Source organism: Sphaerodactylus townsendi, linkage group LG04 (genome assembly GCF_021028975.2).
Source record: "Sphaerodactylus townsendi isolate TG3544 linkage group LG04, MPM_Stown_v2.3, whole genome shotgun sequence".
Classification (NCBI taxonomy): Eukaryota; Metazoa; Chordata; class Lepidosauria; order Squamata; family Sphaerodactylidae; genus Sphaerodactylus; species Sphaerodactylus townsendi.
The window spans coordinates 94234655-94261388 of NC_059428.1; the positions used below are offsets into that span (position 1 = coordinate 94234655).

The 26734-nt window shown below is 41.6% G+C and overlaps 1 protein-coding gene across 1 annotated transcript in view; it reads right to left on the reverse strand.

Annotated features, from left to right (window-relative positions):
* The window catches only part of GABRG3 (gamma-aminobutyric acid type A receptor subunit gamma3), a 450076-nt gene that overhangs the window by 42983 nt on the left and 380359 nt on the right, over positions 1-26734 (reverse strand). The window contains exon 6 of the mRNA XM_048493606.1: positions 25127-25264. Within this exon, the coding sequence (XP_048349563.1) occupies positions 25127-25264 (138 nt within the window). The remainder of the gene's footprint in view (positions 1-25126; positions 25265-26734) is intronic.

The following is a 26734-nucleotide window of genomic DNA, read 5'->3' on the forward strand; positions in this document are numbered from 1 at the left end:
GTAAAAACACCATCCCTGGGGTGCTGTTTACACAGCAGGCGCTGCAGCATCACAGCAGCACTGTGCTCGTGCCACCCAAGCAGCACAAAAATGCCGCTTTTGAACCTTACTCGGGGAGCGAGATTTTTCAAAAGCGGCGTCTTCCACCCGCTGCCATGTGAACAGCAGTGGGTGGAAGGCGGCATTGTCCCTGCATTTGCCCCAAACACCTCCTTAGCTCCTCCTGGCTTCCATTGCTCTGTGGAGGCCAGGGGACACGCCTCCTGGCCTCTGTCCCTGCAGCCTTTGCTCTGGCCATGGAGGTGTGTCCGCTGGCCTCCACAGAGCGATGGAAGCCAGGAGGAGGTAAGAAGGCATTTGGGATGCTGCATGGCCATGCAGAGCCTGCTCCACCAGCTGTGCAGCCAGCGGGGCCATTTGTGCGAACAGTCCCGGGGCTTGCATTGGCATGGTTCATACCAGTGCAGCCCCACTACTTTGGCTGTGCGGAAACAGCCTCTCTCTCTCAATTCCCCTCCCACCCCCCGCATGGCTTTTGCGCAGTACAACGAGAAAGTGAAGTGCCACAAAAGTGCCTTTAAACTGAAAGAGGACAGACAGCTCTTGTGCGGGGACGATCTCTAGCTCGATGAGTGTATATCACTCCAGATGTTACAGATTTCGCTACAATCTCCCCATCAGGGGCCCCTCGCCAGCATGGCTAATTTGTTAGGGGGTTGATGTAACTCTTTAGTCCATAACCATCTTGGAGTGCCAAAGGTTCTGGCGCTTACCACTTTCGACTTAGGGCACTGCTGCAACTAGACTTCAGCAGCAGCATTACTGGGTGAGATACATCACATTCCTGACTGAAGACTGTTTATTCTAGAAATGCAAAGGTCAGCACCTAATACTTGCAGGCAGCAGAAAGTGAGTAGAAATTATAGGAGCTCAGCTTCTGAATTCCTTTGGCTTGCATGCCTTTGAGTCATGTAGAATACGTTTAGATTTGTTTTTATATAAATATTTAAGATTATTTTAAAAGATAGAGACAACAATATTGATGCATGTCAAATGAAAAGTGACAGTTCTCTTGAGCACTTCCTCAGGTTTTGTTTGTTTTGTAATCTAATGGGTCTTTGGTGCCTATTTTCACATTATAATGTGTCAGCGTTTTCCTGTTTTTCAAGGATGTACAAAATCAGCCGTATTCCTTCAGACAAACAAGGCATTATCTACCTCCTGGGGCTTCTGCTACAAATTCCCAGCCATTGTGGACTGAAAAAAGTAAACAGCCAACAGTGACACACTTTCACTAAGTTAAAGGGCCATGCTCTTCTGGAGCAAGTCAACTTCTGCTAGAGCAAGGCTTCTTTATTTGAGAGGGAATCATGTCATCTCACTGAATATAACAGGATTCCATATCTATCTAGATAAAGAAATAGTGATTTTGTTTAAAATAATAAATGTTAATATCATGAAAGCAAGCCTGGGAGAGCCACGCTTGTTTCAGTAAAACCTGGGTTCTTTTCTCCAATAACTCCAACCAGCTGAGCTCTCAACAATTTTTATAGAAAAACAGAAATAAAAGAAATAAAACTTAAATGCACAGAGGTTGCTCAGCTGGTTACATTCCTTTTGGTTCTTTGTCCCCATTCTGGGAACCCATGGCCCAGAGATGGAATTCAAGATGCAGAATCTTCTGGAAAAAATCCTTTGTTTTCTCCCTTTCATCGAAAAATTCCTAGTTCAGGCTTTCTAACGAAAATCTCTTAGGCCTTTGAAGTTTCATTCTGGCACCTTTTATGGCTTCCTGTCCTCCCTTCAGGAGATCAAAAGGCAAAGATGCTTTTCACAGTCATATGTGACTTTGCTAGTTTTACAGTACTATTCCATCACAGTTAAGTATTACAAATACTGCAGTGACATTATGTGGTAGGACCTTTTAATAGCCATGTGGTAGGATATTTTAAAAGCTGTCTTAAATATGGAATACTTAATTTGTGGATAGTTCCTTTTCACAAGCTAGATCATATTCCTACCTAGTTCAATGTAAAACTCTCATGATAAATTTGCCCCCAACTTGTCATATATATTATAGGTAATCAGTATCACTCCATTGCCCACTTTGTTGTAATAGGTCAAAAGCTTAAAGACAAAGTGGTTTTATGAAGTAATTCCACACATGAATCTAGGTTCTAGAACAGGGGTCTGCAACCGACGGCTCTGGAGCCGCATGCGGTTCTTTTGTCCTTGTACTGTGGCTCCGTGTGGCTTGGGTCCTCTCAGCCTCCTTCTGAGAGTCGCCCTAAGGGTTAATGGGAAAGAGTCCTCATTCCTAGAGAGGCATAGCCCAAGACGGCTATCCTAAGCCACTTCTGGCTTCTCTGTCCCAGCTGCCTGGTTGGCTGATGCCGGTGATGATGGCGCAGGGCGGGGGTGGAGAACCGCTGGTGGATCCTCTTGAACAGATGAGCAGCAAAGGGCAGGAAATGGGAGGAAGTTGCAGGAGCACAGATTTTCAGTACAATTCTAACCTCAGTCTGCCCCCTTGAATGGGGGTCAGGGGTTGACCCTGCTTTGGGTGGCCTCATTTCCCACTCCCTGGGGTCCTTCTTGGGGGTGGGACCACATGGGGGACCCCAAGCAGTGCCACCTTGGGTTGCAGACCCCCCAGCAGCCCCGCTGAGCTCTAGGGGCTTTCCTGGTGGCAGCCTGGATGAGTCCAGGTGAGAAAGATGATGTCGGGTTTTTAAGGAGTTATTACCTGCAGCCCTGCAAGGTTGCACTCATCAGGGCTGTTTGATAGGGAGGCAGGGGGTGGGTGGGAATTGTTTGCTTCTACATTGCCAAGGAGGACAGGAGCACATGGGGAAAGCCATGCATGTGGATCATGGAAGGTTTACTTCAGAATAAGCCAGTGGAGGGTAAGCTTGTAGATTGTGGAAGGGAGGAAGGCCGGGATCATCCTCAGCCATGGTTGTCACGGGTTGCCAACTCCTGGCGGGCAATCCCAGGACATTTTGGGGTAGATTCTCAGAATCTGTGGCTTTTGGGACCAGGGCGGGAGCCATGCTCAGTGAGGAATATGGCTGTTGAGTCCACCCTCCACGGCAGACATAGAGGTCTGTTATTATTTTTTAAGAGTTCAAAATGTTCAAAATGTGTTCTTTACATAAATAATTTTCTCTGTAGCACTTCACGGATTTCATAAGCAACACACTATAATTGTTTATAAAAGCGTAAAGGTAAAAAAAAATTATATACAGTGTTATCTTCATTTTAAATGTCAAAAATTATTTGTGGCTCCAAGTGTTTTCTTTTCCATGGAAAACAGGACCAAATGGCTCTTTGGGTGTTAAAAGTTGCCGACCCCTGTTCTAGAAAGATGCTCAGAGTCAGCTCTTTTTAGAGCTTCAAAAGAAATAACATTGGCTCTTGTAGTAATATGAGTGGAAACGCTCCAGACAAATAGATGTTTGTCTTATTGTCTTAGATCACCTGTTGCTCAGTACCATCATCTATATACTATGTCCGATCTAAATCCACAGAGATCAGGACCACATTTGCATCGAACAGATGCATTTTATATATCCATTTACCCTCCCTTTACTATCTGTTTTGCCTCAGATAACTTTTTAAAGTTTAACAATAAATAATTTTATTTTATTAAACACTTCAGGGGATTAGGATAGGAGGAAATATGGTTAATAAGGATAAAACAGTTTTATTTACAAATGTTAAGATGTTTTCAAAGTTCAGCACACAGATATGTAGTTAATTGTTAGACTTTCAAGTTGTTTCACAGATTTAATTCAAGCTAGCACTGAGGCCTCTTCTGCACATGCAGAATAATGCACTTTCAATCTACTTTCAATGCACTTTACAGCTGGATTTTACCGTGCGGAATAGCAAAATCCACTTGCAAACAATTGTGAAAGTGGACTGAAAGTGCATTATTATGCATGTGCAGAAGGAGCCTCAGTTGTAACTCAGTGCCTATTATCTATATGGGAAAGAGTAATATCCCAACTCACTGTTCCTTCAAACCCTAGGACCGTGGTGGCGAACCTTTGGCACTCCAGATGTTATGGACTACAATTCCCATCAGCCCATGCCAGCATGGCCAATTGTAGGGGCTGATGGGAATTGTAGTCCATAACATCTGGAGTGCCAAAGGTTCGCCACCACTGCCCTAGGATCACTTCACAGCATTTAAAGTAAACCATTCTAAAGAAATAGGAATGGGAATTCTTCTCCATACTCAGGCCCCTTCCACACATGTAGAATAATGCACTTTCAATCCACATTCACAATTGTTTGCAAGTGGATTTTGCTGTTCCTCACAGTAAAATCCAGCTGCAAAGTGCACTGAAAGTGGATTGAAAGTACATTATTCTGCATGTATGGGCCTCAGTGTAAATTCCCCTTCTGACTAGAGAATGGTCCCTCTCTGATACAAACTTTCACTGTGAATTCCCTCAGTTCAACCTACTCTATCCAGGAGGCAAACTAGTTCTGCTCTTAAAACCTGGGCTTGGACTTCTTCTCTCCTTGAAAGTAAATTACTCTTCTTGGATGGAGTAGAGTCCCATCTTCCCCAAAACTCTCTTCCTAACAATACCACAGGTCTTTCACAGTCACTAAACATATCTGTTCTCTTTGGAACTCAGAGGTGAAGCCTTTCTAATTCTGTCAGAAGCTCTGGCTTTGAAAATTCCACCCACTCCCAGTCTGTCACTCACATACTCACACTCTGTGAGGATTAAAATCCAGACTTTTCTGCCTCTGCTTGCTGCTTAGGTTCATCACATCCTCTACAAATCCTTACGGGTACACCATCATGCAAATGGCCCTGACCCAACAGCTGGTATTACACAACTGAATATAGTTTCCCTAGGTAGAGGTTGTTGAGGGTGAATCTGAAGACAAAAGAATAGATAAAGGTAGATTGACGTTGGGCAGGAAGAAGAGGAAGAGAGGCTATGAGGAGGGAAAAAGGAAATAGTTAATGAGATCCCCCTCCCGACGTTTTTGTGGATTCCTGCTTACCTATATATTAATAGCAAAATTGGCCAAAGCTGACAAAACTTAAATCTAGTGAACAAGGCTGTAACTGGGCAAGAGATTCTACAAATCTGAAAAATGCCTCAGGCTTGCAGAACAATCTTGTCTTCAAAAATACATGGGGCAGCAGGGTTCTGAAAACCCCCAAAATGATAAAAAGGAGATGCTATAGCTTTATGAGACAAATTTATCGGCAACCACAGCACTCTAGGCTTGGAGTTTCTGAGAGTAAAAGGCAAGGGAAGGGGGCAGATCCTTTTCAGGCCTATTTTAGCTTTTGAGGGAGAACTTTTGAGGCCAGGCCTGCGATAGGGTTAGGCATGCAGTCATTCTCAATAATCATGATTTGAATGTTCCTACTTTATATACTGGAAGGGTGTGCTACACACAGTCATTTAGATATTCATGTCTACCATTTTGTGTGAATAGGGCAATGTGCCCTCCACCTTTGGATAGGGCTGTAAATCTGTTTAAATTGATTATTATTTGATTTATAAATTGAGTACAAGTAATTTTGTGGAAATACCACAATGTATCATTTTTTAAATCCAAGAATAATGCTTTCATGATGCAAAAGAAGGACTAAATAACAAATTAAAAATTAACAGATCTCTGGCTCTGGACACTATATATCCAGTGTTCTAGAAAAACTGAAGAATAAAATTGCTGATTTTTGATGTCTTTTAAAATGTGAAATTAAATAGATTAATTGGGGGAAATCTGTTGTTAAAGAAAGAATTGTTGGATTCTTAAGATATGGAAAAAACACCAACCATGGCAACCAAGATTATCATAAAGTTGGAACACCTGTCCTATGAAGTAAGGCTAAAAGTATCTGGGTCTATTTTTAATTTAGACATACGGCCTGTAGTTGGATTCAGCAGGTTCGCACCACTTTGGCAGAACTGGTTGTTAAAATAGTGTTTGTAAACAAACAGTTGTTAAATTATTTAAATCCACCACCGGAACTGATTGTTAAATTATTTGAATCCCACCACTGCATAAGGCAATTGAGAGGTCATATGATAGATGGCCATAACAATTTACATGGTGTACTGAATCTGGATAGATACTTTTTTCCATGTTCCATAAATGTGTACAATTAGACATGATGCCGTCCTTGGGTTCACCTCAAGGATGAACCTCCAGTTCCTAATGATGAGGAAAGCCGTTTAAAAGCATTGTGAGGGCCTGATTCTTGTTGGGACCACCTGGCACACAATCACGTCTTGTAATGTGAAACTGATCAGAGGTGTCCAGGGCCAAATGGCAACTGGAGACAAAAACCCTGCTAGGCTCCCCCTATATATGGAGCCCCACTTACTTGCAAGTAGGCATGGCTTGCTCACGAGTCAGCCACACTTACTTGTGAGTTGGGCTACAGCCCCTCTTTGCTGCCTAGAAGCCAGGCGCAAGGGAAACTCACACCCGGCTTGTAGGTGGGGAAGAGGGGCGGGCTTCCCAGCTCCCCTGCACTGCCTGCAAGCCAGGCACGAGGGAAACTCGCACCCGGCTTGTAGGCAGGGAAGAAAGGCTACTTGTTTGGTCATGTGGGGGGGGCATCCAGTGCCCCATGTGACCAAAAGGGGTTCGCCCATGTCCCTAGGCTTCTTTGCCACTGAAACTGATTGACAATCCATTTAAGGCAGAGAAAAGAAACTGCTATTTTGCACAACAGGTGTTGAAACTGATGAAATTTCCTTTTGCTTGCAAGTTAGAAAAAGGATATTCACTTAAATTTCTGATCTTCAGTTCACACAACAGAGATGGATGTGTTTAAATCAACACCTATTTATTACTAAGATGATATAGGGATGGGAGCAACTGGTTTCAGGACAAGGTTGCTCATGCGAGCTAGTTATTTAAAACATTTATTAGCCACTTTTCTCCCATGTAGAACTCAAGGTGGCTTACAACAAAAATAAAACAATTATAAAAAGCACAACAAAAATATAAATAAAATAACAATTATAAAAATACACAAATATAAAATACATATATTTATACATACATATAAAAATAAACAATTAAAAACTGATTGGGACTGCTAATAGATAATACCAAATCAGCCTAATGTTGTCCTAACAGTGATGTAGGTATAGATTTTTTATGGGGTGGGTTCGGGGGCAGGGCTCAGGGGGCAGGGTGGGGCCATGCACCCACCCACCCCTGGGGGCATGGCCACACCTCCCCAACCCTCACCCCGGCTGTGAATGGCAGTCTCTTCTCCCCCCACCCCTGCCCCTGACGGCTGGGCTCCCAGCTGGCAGTCCCTTCTGCCCTCCCCTCCGGGGAGACCAGAAGAGACTGCCATTCCGGCCTTGGAGAACTGCTTTTATAAACACTGAGGCCAGGGGGTGGTGCTTAGAGAGGCATGGCCACACCCCAGGGGCCAGGGAAGGCAGTCTCCGAGGCCAGGGAAGGCAGTCTTTTCTGGCCTCCCCGGAGGGGAGACAATTTGCTTCGGACATGTAATGTGGGTTGGGGCTTCAGACATGCATCAGACATGTAAGGGGGGACCCCTGAGTCCCCCCTTACCTACGTCCTTGCCTCCTAAATTAAAATGTCTTCAACTGCTCTCTGAAGATCCACAGCGAAAGGGCCAGGAACATCTCCCTGGGAAAGTTGTTCCTTAACTGCTGGTCGAACACTGAAAATGACATCTCTCATGTACCCATCAGATAAGCTTCTTTGATTGGTGGGACAGTCTAAAGGGCCTCTCCCTGCAGTCTTCATTCTCAGACAGGAACATCTGGGAGAAGTAGTCTTTCAGATACTCTGGCCTCTGGGTTCAGAGGCAGAACAGTTCTGCTGTCAGATGCTGCAGAGCAGTCATGAGGTGATGGGTATTGTTTGCAGGTGCTGGTTGTGCCTGTTGCTCCAATGCTGGAATCAGGGTTCTGGTCCAATCCTGCATCATATGCCCTAGTGTTACAATGGCACTCATGCATGGAAATATTTGGCGCACTAACCATGTATGACTTCCTGCTTTGTTTGAATAGGTTTTGAGACATGTGGAAGTCTTTTTCTATCTGAACAGCTGGGGATTTATTTTCAAATATGATATAGTTGAAATTCTACAAACTACCCATTTTTGTATTGGTATTTGAATCTTAAAGAAGCAAAAATATTTCCTGGGGCTGTTTACATTTTCCATTTTCTTTTATTATATTCTGAACTTTGAGGCAAGGGTAATATGATACATGTAGTTTGTGGCACAATGAAGTTCAGATTCTTGATAGTGTTTTTGGAACTCCTGCTCATATTACTAAAATAGAGTAGATTTTTGGGGCTCATTTCTCTTTTTTAAGTATTATGTGGTATTTAAGCATACACTTTGCTAGATAACCTTTTTCTTCTTGCAGAAATAGCCAACCAGTCTATTGGCAAATATTACTTAGAAGGGTTGTGGGGCACACAGCACTATATTAATGGCAAGATCTTTTGTTTGAGTCAAACTAGTCACAATGAGTAGAACATATAGATTACATTATGTTTTGTAGCTTCATGCACTTGCTCTTATATAACCCTCTCAGAAAAATATTAATAACATAAAGATGCATTTCAGAACTATCCTTTCAAGATATCAAAAATGGCAACATGTTATTGTAACATAAATCTCATTCTCTTTAAATTCATTTGCCTCACAGTAAATGCACAGTGAGATGGTGGCAACAGCATGGAAAATATCTGTCAAAAATGGATAATGATTCAGAAAGGACTGAAAGAAAACAATGCAGAGGGGAATGGAGAAGGCTCTCTAAGGAGCATGTGGAAGCAGGGCCTGACCTCATGCATTATAAGTATAGTGAAGCAATTGCTTTTGCTTCCTATCTTCTACAACAGCATGATCTTGATGTTTTGCTTCAGGGGCAAAGATTTTTAAGGCCACAAAAAGAGAGCAAAGGCATGAAGAGATGGAGCTACATAAAATAAGGCTGAGTGTCATGCTGGGTTATGCAAAAAGTAAACTGATGGGAAAAAAAACCTGTGCTACTACTTTCTGCCTGGTGTTCTTTTACACCATTCAGGTTGATCAAATATTTGTGCATACAATCACACAGTTCTGAAGTTGTAATGGCACAACAAGGGGGCTTTCCACACTGACAGAGTTGTACTGGTTTCTATCTAGGTTCACCTCAGTGTATCCGCACTGCAACTGAGCTCAATGTTGTTTTGTCTCAGTTCCCCCCCCCCTCAGAACTGCGACATCCCTGTCGCAGTTATGAACTGCACTTTTCTGCTGGAACAAGGTCGATACCGCTTCGAAGCTTCGAAGTGCGGACGGATTGAAACGACACCTCATCCGTTCAACCAATCTGGAGCCGCTTTTGTGGCATGCGCAGAATGGGAGAGTCGTAAACTGTAAACTGTAAAAAAAAAGAACGCTCCCGTTTCCCATGGTAACACAAGCTCCAATCACAATCGAGGAGTGAAAGGCACCAAGATGATCCTGCCCACTTAGCTCGGTTCCAGGGGGCCAAGTAAGTTGCTGTGCGGACAGCCTGGAATCACCCCCCACTGAAGGGAACCGAGTCGACCTTAGCTCCCTTCTGTAGTGCGGAAAACCCCAAGGAGAAATCATTTCCACTGATTCCCCTTTCCTGGTGCAGTTTATGGAGCCTCTATGAAATGTTGTTCCTTTAAAAAAACGTTCCTGGTGGTCAGCAGATCTGCAGTAACAGCAACAGGCAACAGGGGAAAATTTCAGAACACTGTCCATCCTAAGAAAACGGAAGTGCTTTGGAATGTTCGTTCATTATATGGCCATTTACTGAAGAGATGGCCAGAAAGGTATATATATTATTGCAAAAAAAAGAAGGGGGCAACCAAATTTTAAAAAGATGATAATGGTTGGAAAATTTGCTAGTTGGCAAAGAGGCATCTGAAAAATATCCACATTGAAACAGTTTTGACTTCTTGAACGGCGAGAGTGGATTAGTTTGAGAACATGTACCAAATTTTTTCTATGAATATAGCGTTCAAATAACATGTAATAAAGTAAGACTTTGAACCTCCTAATAACTACTGAAAAGAAAGTATCTCCTGCTGTCTGTGATGCTCAACTAAATGTTGTGTCATCTTATATAAACAGATAGAGAGGTAATGAATATGGTGTGTCCAAGAATCAAAGTAAGTGTGCACAGTCCATTTTCAATTTTCACTCTAGCACTTGACTTTGTAGCCTGGGTAATTTTTTTGTTTATACAGTTCTAAATCTAACTAAAGACAACTTGCCAGTTGGACTGGGTGCGTGTAAGGGATGTTCAGTGTTATAAAATGTTAGAATAAAGCTCTGGGCTTCTTTTCAGAACAAATAGTGTAAAATGTAGCTACAAAGAAAAAGAAGGAACAAAAAAAATTACACTGCCTGCCTAAGAGCACTCTCCTGGAAGTAAGCCCTGATAAATAGGCTTCTAAATAGAAGTATTCAGGATTGCTCACTTCTCCTTGACCTAATATCACCATGGATATTTGAGTTTCAAATTTCTTTTCTCTCCACTCTCAAACTGGAATTGAATTCTCTATTTTGAACAGCCATATTGCACAAAATTGCAGTTTGTCAAAACTTTCTATTCAGTTTGCTTTCAGTTCAAATATCTCTCTCCTCCTGGCTGCCATACCTACTGACAATGTGGATGAGACAATTTTACCTTTTGGTTCTTATACTATTTTGTAGTTCCTTACTGCATTACATTCCACTTTTCATATATTTTGAGGTAAGTAGAAGAATTTCTAAAAATGAATACTCAACAGGAGCACTGACAATGCAACTCATCCTTTCCTTCAGTTATTTTTGTCTATCTCGCTATCCTTGGTAGTTTCAGTAAATACATGTGCATTGTGAAAGTATTAAAAAAGCATCATTTTTACCATCACTAACATTTTTACCACACTCATCACTACTTCTTCCCTGCCAGATTAATTACGAGTGATCCCACAGAATCAAGAAGCACTTATTTAACAAGAGGGCCACGACAATTCACAGCCAATCAGATGAGCCTGCATCACAGTATCACTAAGGACAACTGAAAATGAGGCCAATGCTAGTGAAAAGGGAGACATTTTTATAATAGGTTGAAAACCTCACTGATGACTGGAAGCTTTTTTACATTAAAATTTTTATGATAAAAACTGTTTCAGATGGTAGCCATTTTTCTGCAGTAGAACAGTTAGATAGGATTCCAGTAGGACCTTAGAGGTTACCAAGATTTTCAGGGTACAACTTCTTCCCAGTATGTACAAACTATACTCTGAACAAAAGGCTATTGTTAGAACAGAGTATGGAGAAACAATTGATAATGGTGTCAATCAAGTATGTGTTTTACTTTTCCTTTAATTCAACACATATTCAGAACACATGAGGAAAACTGGATGTGTTTTCACTGGTGGAGTAAAAATTGGGAGAAGGAACATTAACAATTTGAGATATATAGATGATAAGAGCCCTTTGGGGGTAGGGCGGTATACAAAACCCATAAACAAACAAACAAACAAACAAACAAACAAACAAACAAACAAACAAACAAACAAACAAACAAATAAATAAATAAATAAATAAAAATAACATATTACTGGCAGAAACTAGTGAATACTGGAAATTACTACAGAAGGTTAAAGCATAAAGTGCCAAAGCAGGATTAAAACTGACTGCAAGAAGACAAAAGAAATGATTTCTGAGAAATAACACAACTGTGCTCTTTTTTTTTGCTAACAGCAGAGATAGCCATTTTGTTCTAGGTGCCATAAGGAGGGGACAATATAATAAAATATGTACTATAGCGTCTGGACAGTCCCCATTACATGCACAAAGCCTTTGCTGATAGGGAGTTTTGGCAAACTTCCCCGATAGCACAGCAGATGGGAGAATATGAAGCACAGATGAAGCACAGCACTGAAAGGCAATTGTTCTCCCAAGATAGGACCTTTCAACATAAACTGGCAACTGGGGAGGCTATGGTGAGGGGCGGTTCATGTTCATGCTGTTTTATAGGGGCATTGCCACTGTTGCTGTTACCTGTGTGAATGAGACAACCAGTGTGGTAGTCTAGGAAATGCCTGTGTGCTTCATCTGTGGGGGTAGATATTTCAGTGTGTCTTTTTTGCGGGGGTGCTCTTGAACCTGGCTGGGTGCAGTGACCATTGCACAGTGTGAGAGGTTTGTTTCCATGCAGAGAGTGAACTCTCATACTGGATGCTGTCAGCATGGCTTTGGAGACCACTCTGCAGGTCTGCTGACCAAGCAGTAGTGGTCCCTATCAATCTTCCTAGTTTTGAGACACTGAGACTTTTGAGACTTTCCAAATGAGTTTCCACTGTGGTGGTCTCTGGGGGTTGGTCCATCTGTCAGTTGGCAGCCCTCCCAATCTAATCAGTGAAAACAGAACAAAAAGATAATAGGGAAATAATACCCAAAAGAGGGAGCTTTGGGAGAAACAGATGCCAGTAGGTAGGCCAGTGGAGTTCCATGCCATGGGGAAAAGAGTCCAGAAAACAAGTTGACTCCCATCACGCTCCTTGCTGGCAATCCACCCCTAAAGTCCGTGGTGTGATGCTTGTAATAAATGATGAACTTGTGACTGCACACTGAACTGTTGTCATTGTCATAGCATTCAAGATCAAGGGTGAAGAAGAACTGCACTAAGAAGAATGGTACTTGCTTGGCATGCCGCTTCGCTCCCATTGTTCTAATTAACTTCACACTCCTGGAGCAGGCCACACAATGTGTCTGGAGTACTGAGCAACTCAATAAATTGTGCTGGGCTCTGCACTCTGGAAAGGCCAATGTTGATAGGAAAGAACCAATGCCAAGAGGAGTGTCCATGGTGTGCAATGCCTGTTGTCCAGGACAATGTGGCAATGTGACCTGCCCCCCAGCACAGCAAATGCTTATGGGGTAGGTGTCTGCAATTAGGCATGAGACAGTGCACTGACATGGTTAATTTGAAGGTGTTTCTACTATATGCATAAGCAAACACAGTCAATGGCTACCTAATGGTCCAGCCCTTTCTGTCCAAAGTTGCAGTGCAGGGCAAATCAACTAATCATGGGAACTCCATTGGAGTCTCTGCCTACATAATCTCCTACCAGAATGCATAAAGAGTAATCCTCAGCAATTAGTAGCTCATTGTCCACACCGGAGAGTGGATTCAGTGACCATTAGACTAATGGATGGCCAACAGGTTGCAGTATGCCTGGCTGCCGCATTTCTGAACATGTAACCTACTGGGATGTAGCCTACTGTGCGTAACAGCCAAAAGGAGGGAAAGTACATGGATATTAAAGAGGTTAGGGGTGGCTTTGGAGGGGGTGGGCACTCAAAGGTAAGAAGGTTGCAGTTCCCCTTGTGCTGGAAATGAGCCTTGTAGAGAGAGCAACCTGCTACCCACACATACTCTCCTTTAGTGGTTCGGGTGGTTCAGCATGAAGCAAATGGGAGCTGCAACTAGGAGGGCATTTTGAGGCCTGATCATAACTGTCTCCCCCTTTTGTGACTTGGGTATACAGATGGTGGCCATTCAGTTTTTATTACTGTTGGTTGATTGGCCCAAAGATGTGGTGACAGCACCTCAGCCCCCTGTTGTCATGGGAATATGATCCATGGAAGATCATTCATCCAGTGTTCTGTTGGTTTGCAAGTAGGTTTGTCCTAAAATGTGGAGCCTCAAGAGGAGCATGGCTGCCCCCTGGTGCCCATAGCAGGACTCAAGAGAGCATGCCAACCATCTGGTGTTGTTTACTTAAAACTACACATGCCTAGCCAGTTCGCTGCAGTAAACTTTTGGCTTAAGGTATATCTCACCAATATAAGGGGCTCCAATATCAGGATGCACCATTTGCCAGTGGAGTGTGCCTTGCACTGATAGAACACTTTTCAAGTAGCTGAGCAGAGTTGTAGGATAAAGCTCAATCTTTTCCATAATGCAGTTCAGTTTCCCAGGCTTTGACAGTAATCCTTTGGAAGAATGCTTTGAAATATCTCTTAGAGAATACAGATCTGTGAACCTAAAATTAATGCTGAATTACATTTTTGAACTCTTTAAATATTTTTAATCCATTTTGAATATATGATCTTAAGTGTCAGGATTTTACATTGCACTGTTAATGTTTCAGGAGGCTTCAGTTTGAAGCAGATTTTATAATTTTGACATTCAGATACTGACATGTTTCATATTACAAATGTTCCTTAGTCATGGAGCATAGAGATATTTCTTGTCATTATTTCTGCCGTGTATAATGATGTTCTGAATAATTCTGAGGTGAGGTTCTCCATTTGGATAAGCTGAACTAATTTATTAATTGTAGAAGGTTATTGCTGCTACTGTTTTTATTGTATTTATTGTTTTAATTGGGATTATTCAATTGTTTTAGTTGCAATGTATTGTGTCTGGTTGCCTGTAAACTGCCCTGAGCCTTTTGGGAGTAGGGCAATCTAATAAATTGAATTAACAACAACAACAACAACAACAACAACAACAACAACTGACACACACACACCGAAACCCATTTCAGATTTGTTTGGCTTTTTTTTAAAAAAAACCCTGGCTATCAAGATATTGCTGAAAAACCTGGCTATCCAAATATAGCTAAAAGCCAAGAGAGAGAAAGTACTGTCACTGCACAATGCACACAGCATTGTCAATGGTTTTACAATAATTTGGCTGTTGGATATCCAGATCTGAAAGAGTTAGTCAAGTCCAACAAGACTTAGGACCGAACTATGATCAATGCAGACTTTTCCTTGATAACTTCTGTGGTTATTCTTTCCAACATTTAAGAAACATGTTAGAAATATATTCAAGATGAAGACTGTATCCATTCAAAAGTAAACTATAAGGAGGGTCCAAATTAGGTTTGAAAGGCCTGAGTCTGGCAATCCTGGGATTGTCTGGGGGCAGGACATAGGAAAAGGGAGTGTTGTCTGATGTGCTGATGTCACTTCCAGGTGGAAGAGATGTCACCACATTGTACAGTGATCTAGGAATTCCCCTAATCACTGAGGTAAAGATGATAGAGCTTGAGGAAATTTTAAGGTCTCACGAGGTAGCATCTGGAATCACCATCACCATATTTTCGAAATTATTCCACCACAGCCTTTTCCTCTGCTGCAAGAGTTAGTGAGAGCTGGCAGGGGTGGAAGATTGCGCACTGAGACAAGCAGCCTGGCAAGCCTAATCCAAATCTTAGTAATCGCAAAGGCGCTGCAAAGAGAAATCCCATGAGGTAAGAATTTATTACATCTGTGAAGGCTTTCTGCATGGGTCTGAAAGCCTGTCTTTTCTGGATGATCTTTGAATTAGATTAATAAATTAAATGGTTTCACAGAGAGAAGAGCAGTTAAATGCTTTCTATATAGTTTTCTATATATGGTATCTATATAAAAATGTTTTCTATATATGATGTTGTTAGTGTGCAATTTTGTTAGGATTTTACTGTTTCACTGAATATTTGTAAACTGCCGTGGGGAACAATGTGGGTCAAAAGGGACACCATGACTAAGCAAAATAACTATAAAAATACATCTCTTGGATAAATAACCCTGAACAGTTGTTTAGACAAATCATATTGAATTTATCTAGAGAACAGTAAAAGCATGAGCAAGAGTTCAAATGATGTTTGAACTCAACTATGTTTTATGTTTGGTGCATAGCTAATTTCCATGTCATGTTTTATTTTTGCACATGGTGAATGGCAGATCAAAGTCACATTAGTATGAGCCTATACATGCACAAGTATCACATGACACAATTCCCAGTGATCTATGGAAATACTATGGTTAATGCTGCTATTCAGTGTAACGTCGTCATCATCATCCCACCCATTACATCACCAGGCCCTGCCCCATGAATGGGATGCTGTTAACCTGACGCCCGGCTGGGGTTGGTGCCGGGGTTCAGCCAGGGGTGCTGACTGGCTACTTGGACGTGCTCCTCTTGCTTGCCCAGCTTCTGCCCATTTTAATTCCAAGACATGCCTATGGCTTTTCACCAGATGGAATCTCTGCACATCGGGGCGCAAATAACATTTTTCATGGGCCAGTCACTCACTGGTGCAATTAATATACTTTACTTTTGCCAACACTATTGTAGACCTATCACCAAAATGGTTTTGGAAAGTTATGGAAAACATGACGTTAGAGGCACATGAAGTCAGGCACGGGTGCCTTATTTCTGTGAAGAAAGGATAACATGTGAGTTCTTTAATTTCTCTTGAAGTGCTCATTTACAGTGCTCAAATGGGGGTTAGACAGCAGGAAATGTGTCCAAATAATACTTCTAAATTGTCAGATGAGAAGATAAGTGTATTTGAGTGCCAATTTGGAGTCATCAAATGGACATGTTAAAATATGTTAACCTCACAGTTATTACTGAAACATGTTGTACTAGATTTTTTCGATTCAGGTACTTGAAGAAGAGAAAACTCCCAGAACCCCTAGAGTGTTTTCCCTGTTAAGAGCATTCATATGACAAGCATTGTGTAATGTGCCATCAGAACTCAGTGGGAGCTACAGGACTTTGAAAATGTCAGTGGCATTCTATAAACAGATGAGACCAATGAATATTCATAAATGTCTTTAGCATAGTTGTGTGGGTTTGCAGTAGGTTTGCAGGAAAACTGGTTTAGATAAACATGTAAACATTTTAGCAGCGCTTCTAATAATATGTCCATTCCCTTTACCACATAAATTCCCATGAAGTCTTGGTTTGTTAGAGCAACTGAAGTGAGACAATTGAGTTATGTCATTAATTATACTACAAACTATATGCTATAGGGGACTGTGACATTCATACAACCCACCACATTAATCTTTGCATTGAAAAGGGATGCTGAATATGTATATAGGAACATGTATGTAGGATTCAAGAACATGTTATAGGAAAAGTGTTCCATTTAATAGCACAAACAACAGCTTTTTGACAGTTCATAATACGAGGCCAGTTAACTATAGTGCCACCTTCAGACAAGACATATGGTTTATGCACAAAAATAAATTAGTGTGAAAAAACTGGTTGTATAAAAAGGCCCTTTGGGAGATTTACTAATACTAAGATTGAGAACCTGTGTTCCCTGAATGATATCGTTGCAGTGCTTGCATTATTCAAACTATTCTATTATTTCTTCTGTCATCTAACTAGGCATACATTGATTTGTGCATGCCTGTGATAAATTACATATATAAATTCTAGCATTTTCACATCCTTTGTTGAATTGAAAAGAACTAGTCATTTCATATTCATGAAAAACATTTGGGGATTCATGAATGTGAATAAATACCTTCAATTTGCATTGCTTGTGGACTGTAAGAATTCATTTTATCCATGGTTTTTAAGCCATACTTTAAAACTTTGGTACTTTGGTACGTCTCCATCCTAGGAAATGGCTCAGCCAACCAATTCTTTCCAGAATAATATCATGAATAAGCACATAACAAAGGCAGCCATCCAGCAAAAGTTAGGCATGAATCAAATCAATTCTACTGCTTTCAAAGGGGATGAGTCCTAACTACTTTTAACTGAATTTCAAACAGAACAAAGCAACAATATCATTATTGTTAATAAATGAACCCTTCCCCATTAATACAGGAATCCTTCCCCCAAAACTTTTTCTCTCAAAATTTAAAAACCATTTCATTCTTATCCGAAGAAGAAAATTGATTAAAAGATCTAGCCGTTCACATTAGAAGATCACCTAAAGTAAGGATTCCCAAAGTGGATGGTATTGCCCCCCCCCCCCCCCCCCCGGGGATGGTGGAAACATAAAGGAGATGGTGAGAGATTTGGGGGCAGTGGAGGGCAGAAAATTTTGGAGTGGTAGGGAGGCAGCACAGGGATTTCTGGATCAACTGGTGGGGGAAAGGTCTTGTCCTTCCATCCTAGTAATTTGTGAGTTTTAAAGGAAAAGCAGCAGCATGCTCCTCACTGTGTAGCCTGAAAAGGAGGGAGAGCCAAGGTGAAGTACCCTTGCCAAAGAACCAAGATGAAGGCATTTTTATTATTCAATTTCTGTGCGGCATTTCCTTGGTTCCCTCAAAAAGTCCTTCCTGACCTCTACCCTGCACTATGGGACAAAGTCAAGATGTATTTTATTACCTTCCCTACATCATATTTAGTAGAGCGGGGCTTCAGTGCCGTCTCCCAGCTTCTTTCCAAGCAGAGAAACAGGCAGAAAATTACTGAATGTGGGGATCTAAGACTTCTTAGTGCCTTGAAGCCTGATGTTGAGAAGCTGATATCCCTGCACCAAGCATATCCATTCCATGAAAACTGTGAAGACATAACAGGTGAGATGCAAACATGCCTTTTCATATTGCTAAAACAGCTCAATAAATTGGTTTGCTTTACTAGGTCATGTTTTATTTGTGAAATGCATACACGTATTTACAATGTTAGAAGTTGTTTTGAATTTGCAGTAGACCTAATACCAAGAAAGAAGTGTGTGTTCATATGTGTGTGTGAGGGGGGCACTAGGAATGTGGGATGGCAACCCCACAAGAAGGTGGCAACCCCAAAAAAGTTTGGGAACCTCTGACCTCAAGTATTTGTTCTACAATTCAGCCAAACTGAGTTCAGGCTCAAATATGGTGGTTCAAGACAAAGGAACTTTTTCTTCAGGAACGATCCTTATATTTGTAAAATTTAACTCTGCTGAACAGATGGCTAGAGGGTGTGGGAAACCTGCACACCAATTTGTTTATGAGGACCAATGGCCTGAACTTTTGTTAAAAACTAGAAATTGGGATGGTTTGCCACAAATTTTTGGAATAAAATTCAGTACCATAATTTTCCACTTCCTGCATATACTTGAATTATGTGGTCTGTTTACGGACACAGTGGTTTTTGTGGACTATACTACTGTGTTTAGTTTGTACCATCTGTTGATGTAAGTATGTGCCTACTATATAATTCTTGCTTTTATTTAAGATATGACCCAAGTCGACCTCTGCGCTCAGCAGAGGCCAATTTACTGGAGATCCCTGGCCCCTCAATGATGCGGCTGGCCTCCACTTGGGCCAGGGCCTTTACGGCTCTGGCCCCTGCCTGGTGGAACACTCTACCACCAGCTGTCCGGGCCCTGCGGGACCTTGGAGAGTTCCGTAGGGCCTGCAAGACCGAATTGTTCCACCGGGCCTTCGGAGAGACCAGCTGCTGAGGGTGCCCTGCTTTCATCCTCCCCCCTGCTGTATAGGGTCCCTAACATCATTGGGACCCATCATTCTTCTTGGGAGGGTTGCATATGGGTTCGTGGGATACTGTTTTAGAATGAAAATTTTAAACTTTTATATGTTTATGTTTATATATGCTTTTATATTGTTCACCGCCCTGAGCCCTTTGGGGATAGGGCGGTATATTAAATCAAATAATAAAAATAAATAAATATAAAATAAATAAAGATAGGGTTGCCAGGTCACCCTGGCCATTAGTAGGAGATATGGCATAGGGTTGCCAAATCCAGGATGATAAACTCCTGAAGATTTGGCAATGGAGTCTTGGGAGGACCAGGGCCTCAGTTGGGTACTATGCCATAGAATCCACTGTCCAAAGCATCCATTGTCTCCAGGGGACTGACCTCTGTAGTCTGGAGAGGAGCTGTAATTCTGGGGAATCCCTTGGTCCCACCTGGAGGCTGACATCCTTTATTTAACATGTTCCTTTAATAATTAAGCTGTGCTTATTGCATTGGCTTTTGGATGTCCCACTCAGCTAATTGTATTGATTTATTCTACGTAATCTGCCTTGAGTTCCAGTGAGAAAGTTGTACTATAAATAACATAAATATATAATGTAAATAAATGTAGCCCAACTTCCTTTCATTCCATAATTTGAATTCGCCAACCAAATGATGGAAATATGCTTCTATATTGGCTTCATTTGCCAATGATCATTTCTACTGAACCATATAATGGAAACATTTAGTAATACGTTAATTGCATTTTGGTAAAGAAATGGTCTTTACCCACTAATGTGCATTATTGATGTGAATGAGTAGACTGTAAATCATTAGTATTAGATTTGCAGATCAGAGACTTGCTCCTTCTCTACAGCTTGTTCCAACACATAAAACTGATCTATTTAATTTAACTTGGTAAAAAATTCATCACTTAATATTAAAGTAGCCGACTGGTATGGATAATGCACAGCTGCAGGACTTCCTATAACATATTGATCCATCTCGCTTACTTCAGAGCCATTTATAGCTTGTAGATAACATTTAGCTCGTATAAGATTGTAATATATCAAGTGCTTCAGATATTTATTACACAACATTAAGTTGCACTCCTTGGAATGCTATGAAATTTTAATTCTGTCCTGCCAATATTTCTCCATTCCATTATCCATTCCAGTCATATGGAAAAATGTCTTGTGAATAAGAAGCTGTGATGGAACTCCTTTTGTTTTAATACATATTTTTATTTTGGTCTCACACACAAGCCCTTATCTCTGTTGAGACTTATAACTTGTTACTGCACCGTTTCCACTAATTACAATGGATCTCTATAAAAGGTCTATATTTTCTATAAAAGATATATATATGGCACTTTCAAGGGTTTTCAAAGTCCAACTTAAAATGGTTTCATTTGTCACTTTTTGGGGAATTTAAAAGATAAACCACATGAAAAGAATGTGGTTTGCAACAGAGCAACAAAATTGAGGAACTTCAGATGTTTATGTTCAAGTGATATATTGTAATTCCAAATATATAAGGGCAGTTCACATACAAGAGTTTAAACCAGGGGTCTCCAAGCAATGACCTCCAGATGTTCATGGAATGCAATGCTAATATATAATGAGTGGGATATACGTTTGTATAAGCAATATCTAGCATGTTGCAGGTTCAGCATGTCTTTCATGGTAGTAAGCTTGCTTGTCTCCAGGCTTCTCTAAAGCGGATTCTGCTCGGGCCTAAAACAGCTCCCCTGGAATGGTAAAAACACCATTCCAGGGGTCCTGTTTGCACAACTGCCGCCTCTGCATCGAGGCAGCACCGTGCTTCCCCTCCCCCCCCCACTGGTGCGGAAATGCTGTTTTCCTGTTTTGCAAAACAGTGTTTCCCAGCTGGGTCATGCAAATGGCACCAGGTTAGAGGCACCGCTTTTTGGCACCTCCATTTCACACCACACTTACCTTCTCTCCCTGCAGAGCTCCACAGGAGAGAAGGTAAGTGTGGGGAAAGAAAATGGAGGCACCTCCATGCGAAGGTGACTCCGAGGGGTGCGGCTGCTCTGAGGCCACTTGCACCTCAGCATGCAAACAGCCCCGGGGCTTTACCGTCATCATATATGCTGGTGGGAAGCCACTGAAGTGGCCCATGAGGAATCCGCCTAAGTCTTGGTGAAATGTAGAATGTTGCTTCCTTTGTTGGATCCTGCCAAGGCTTTCTGCACTCTGATTTTAGGTCTACTTCCTTCACCAAGCCGAAGTGGAGGGGAAATCAGTCAATGAGGAATAACTGTTGTAGAAATGTTGTGAGAAACTGAATTGAAAGTTGCATTGGTCCTAGTCCCATCCCATCTTCCAGTGCTCTGGTTGGATTTATATATAGGATTATATTGCTTATGACCCATAGCTGAACTAAGCATAAAAGTGCATTTATAAGTTACTCAATATTAACCTATTTAATTCACATAAACAGCATGATTGTTTTGTGACTTGCTTTGTGTTTACTGTGCATTTTCTTTCTCCATCTGGTTTATGCCAGAAACAGGAAGAATGACTTTTGGCATGTGTGAGCTTCAAGGCAGAAGAAATAAAAACAGCTAACTTGTAACTGTTCCTGATAATTTTCTATGTCATGTTTGAAAATAGAGCATCTTTTTCTATTCCGGTATGACACATGGGAAGTGCTTCAACCACTGTGCAGCCAAGCCTCTCCTTCCCCACAACCAGCATGGCAAGTTAAGTAGATGCAACCCTGGAACAACAAAAGACAGTTGGACCTAGCAAGCCAGGCAAAAGCTGATAATGATGTCAACATGGAACATTGGGTCCAACATTTTGGGCACACCCAAACTTGACGGATAAGAATGGAAGATAAAAGAGGCAAAAATAAAGAAAAGAAGGCCCATAATATCAAGATGACACTAGCCTTATGAAGGATGGAGCAATAAGGATGCAGGCCTCCAAGTGGGGTCTGGAATTACAGCTAGGGTTGCCAACTTTCCTGGCAACCTCCCACAACTAAGGCAACTAAGTTCAGTTCTTCTGAAAAAAAAATGTCTGCATTGGAAGGTGGACTCTTTGACATTGTACCTTTCTGAGATCCTACTCCATCCCCAAATTCTATGTTCCCCAGACTTGATATGAGGCTCAGTGCTGGGATGTGATCAGCACTGGGGTATGAGGTCAATAGACCAAAGGTACTGTTTTGTGCTTGACAATCGCCCTTACTTCATAGTTTTACTTTCTCTTCCATTTGCAGTAGTGACTGGGCAGAAGTCACTGGGCAGGGTATGACTTCAGTTATCTATCTTATGAATCCCTTTAAATATCAACTGCTTAGGAATTTATTACAGACATCAACTGATTTATCTTCACTTTAAAGGTCAGCCAAGGTAATATGGTTATTGTGTTTAACAAACAGGAAGGACTTTTTTGTTTTGTTTTTCAAACAAACAGGAAGGACTTGTTCTGCCAGAGGCTGTTTTTGCCTGAAGCAAGGGTTCTTTAATGGATTTGGGTAATCAAATAAACTCAGTGAGGCAAAGTATCTTGGTAACAAACATATTTTAATTATGGGAAAGAAACAGTCCACAATACATAGAAAGAGAGTGGTGTCATGGAGGACTTTTAGTCACCGGGGGCGGGGAGGGGGCGGCTGTTTCACATAGCAATAGCTATTTCTTTGCATCTGGTTCCATAACACCTCTTATTCCTTGGTGAAGACCCACTTGCTGCAGCTTCTGCTTCCTCCCTTTTACTTCTCATCCTGTTAGTTGCAGCCTCCCAGTACTAAACTACTGAAACATGATGGTTTGGGAATGATGCTTGCAACTGAACCTCCTTTATTAGAGCCCTTTCTGCACGGGTGGATTATGGCACCCTGGGGACGGCAAAAACGGCATCCCCAGGGAGCCATTCGCACAGGGAGCACAGCTGCTTTGCATCCGCGCCGCCCTCACACCGCCCAACCGGTGCGAAACCGCCGTTTCCCAACCTCGCTTGTGAAGCGAGGTTTATGGGAAACGGCAGCTTCCAGGCGCCTTCCCTCCCCCCACGACCGGGCGACTTACCTGTCCTGCGGCCCTCTGGCGTGTCGCCGAGGTCTGGGGACACGCCCCCTTTGCCCTGCGACTCTGGAGCGGTCGAGCAGGGCAGGGGGCATGTCCCCTGGCCTCGGCGATGTGCCGGAGGGCCGCAGGACCAGTAAGTCGATCTGACGACGGCGCAGAGCTGAGCCGTTGTCTCGGCCGATCCCGAGCCGTTGTCTCGGTGCCGTTGTCTCGGTGACCCGATCCCTTCCGCCTCCGTGCGGAAATGGCCTCGGAAGAGTTAAGTTGCTATGTATGGAATCAGTTGCTTGAAGCCAGAAGAAAGTCCCCTGACCACACCATTCCTTAATTCTCAATAGGGGTTCTGAATACGGTTCCCAACCTCCAACTGAGACCTGGGGATATCCTGGAATTACAACTGATTTCCATTCTACAGAGATTAGTTCCCTGGAGAAAAATGGCTCCTTTGGAGGGTGGACTTTGAAATTATACCCTGATGAGGTCCCGGCTTTCCCCAAATCTCCAGGAATTTCCAAATCCAGGTTTGGCAACCCTAGGACTGAGGTGAGTACAAAGTTACTTCAAAATGGAGAGGACAGCTTCTGAATCCCAGACATCTACTGAAGATACAGCTTTTCTGGGAATAGTACAAGTTTGAATTATATTTAAATTTATGTATGAACAAAGAGATATTTCTAAAGAAGTCAGAGCAGTTTCATATCTGCTGCCAGGCATTTCATTGCCAAGATAGTTCTATGTATACAGTGTGAAATGCAAACTTTGAGGAAGACTTTAATCCATATTAGAGTCCTGTACTATAATCTGATATTGTTAAATGGACAAATAAATCATGTTCATAAAATCATAGAACTGGAAGTGGCTATGCAGTCTTGGGGGAGTGGGCAACTCATCTCTTGCTTAGTGTTAGTGGAGCACCATCAGGTGCTCATATCAACTGTTCCAATGCGATCTGTAATAGCATTGATGCACACACTGGTGAACACATAAATACTAATCTTACACTGAATCAGACTCCTGATCTAGGTCTACTCTGACTGGCTGCAGGGTCTCCATATTTTCAAGAAGAGGTCTTTCATATCACTTACCATCTGAACCTTTTAACTGAAGATGCCAGGGTTTGAGCCTGGAACCTTTTGTATGCAACATGGGTACACTTCCACTGAACCACAACTCCATAGACTGTATCTTTGTTAGGTTAACATTTCAGAATTATTGACTGGTGCTTTCTCAATAGATGCTAATTGTTCATGTGTAGCTCTTTCATGGTTCTATTTATTATTCACAAGAATAAAGAGGCTATTAGAACTGAGACAGCTCACAGAGTAGGCACTGCTAACAGCAATAGTGGATTTCAAACATAAGAGAAAGAGAAGAACGGTATCCAAACGTGCATACTGAATAGAAAGTTTGCAGTAATTTAAAAGAAAGACCTACCAATTCACAAATGACAGATTAAAGTTTTGCTTCTAGTTTGCCATAGGGAGGAAAACAAAACCAATGAAACATAATGCCAGCTCATTCACAACTCCAAAAAGTATAAAATAATTTTAAAAATAAACTCCTATTGGTGGTGGGGGCATAGTTATATTCATATGCATATGTCCCACTTCCAAAATCCATGTGAAGACTTCAAGTCCAACAGACTGTGTGGTCAGTTTTCTAATAAAATCTGAGAGTCAAGTAAACTATGTATACATATGAATGCTTCCTGTTAAGCTCCCATGCTGTTATTTTGTGAAGGGGTAAGCAGTAGCAGGTGGAAGGCATGGCAGATGTATTTTCAGTTGTATTTTTACTGCTGTGGAAATGGCCATAAATATTTCGTAACTTTGTATTCCTTTGTATTCCTACCTGCTGATGTTTCCACAATTTCAGAGGTATTTCTGAGACCCATGAAGTCAAATTGATAAAGTCTCCATGATTTCTGATCTGCAGCCTCTACTGAGTTTTTTCTCCATCTGTACATCATTTCTTCTCGAGGATAGCCATCTGTAGATTAAAAGCCATTATCAAACATACAGTATACATTTTGCAACATTTGAATAGATACATTATTTTTAAAAAATCACAATTCTATTTACCTTCATAGAAGAAAAGTTCAGAGAAACAAATACAATGACTTTCCATTATTGATTATTGTTGAAAACCCTAGGTATTTAGTTGTTAAAAGCAATACTACGCAGCTATAAAAAATTTGTTATGTTTGCATGTAAAGTACACTATAGTGTGAGGAGAAACGTTTGCACCAAACCAGGTTCAATCTCATATGATTTTTGAGTTACAACTGAAATTTGCTAACAGTCCAGTATAATTCAAATTTGCTGCCTACTACACACCAGCTGATGTGGCCATTTTTGCTGCTTTTTGATTTTATCAATTTTGGTTCGCCCAAACATCACTATAGCTGATGATATTTTTGGTTGTTTTATGTCATTTGTATGTTATTTTACACCATCTATGTGGTATGTGACACATATGTATTAAAATGTGTTAATTTTAATAGGAAAAATTACAGAAAAATAACAGGTGTTAAAATATAGACTGGGTTATTTCTCACAAAGGAGGAAAAAATCAAATTTGGGAAGAACTGAAGAACTTCTGAAACTTGTCATTATTACTTTGGCCTACCTTATTTACCTATAAATCTCAGTTCTCTGAGGAAAGTTGGAATATGCATGCTACTTTGGTTGTCTGCTTACTTTTTAAAAAATCTTAATTTAGTTTCAATATTGCTATTTGTTTGAGTTTGTTGGGTTTTTCTTTTTTAATTTCAACGAGAAACTCATTTCATGCTGTACTGCCCCAGCCAGGAAAAAGGAAGTACTGCAGGACTCTTTCCCTCTCCCAAGGGATTCTCCCTGCCAAATTCCAGACTAGATACTACTAGCTTTTATGCTGCTGTAAGAGGCAGAAGGGGCTAGAGTTGCCAGCTCTGGGTTGGGAAAGGCTTGGAGATGTTGGAGGGGAGAGTGGAGTCAGGGAGGATGTGTTTGGATATGGGTAGGACCTTAGCAGATTATAATGCCAGAGACATCATTGGAGGAAGAGGAGATAAATAGAAAAATTCCCTCCCTGCCCTGCACTTTCCCCTGTCTGAAATACTATGAGAGAGCACTGTTTTGGACTAGGATCTGGGAGACCCAGATTCAGATCCTGACTATGCCATGGAAGCTTCTTGGGTATCCTTGAGCTACTCATTTTCCAGCTTGGGCGTGCAGTGGTGAAGGTTGCATGCAGAGCTCCTGCATGAATATTTTGATTCTTCTTTCCTTTCTTTCCAGTTTCTGATATATTTTTTGATATATTTATGCTAAAATAGCCACACACTGTGGAAATTTATCAGTCTTCTAAGATAAGAATTGTTTGCAACCCTGTGCTTCTCTTGGGATCCTTGGGCTGTCTGTTTGAGCCAAGTGATTTCTAGAGGCTTTAAATCACCCCTAACTGGCATGTTTTGGA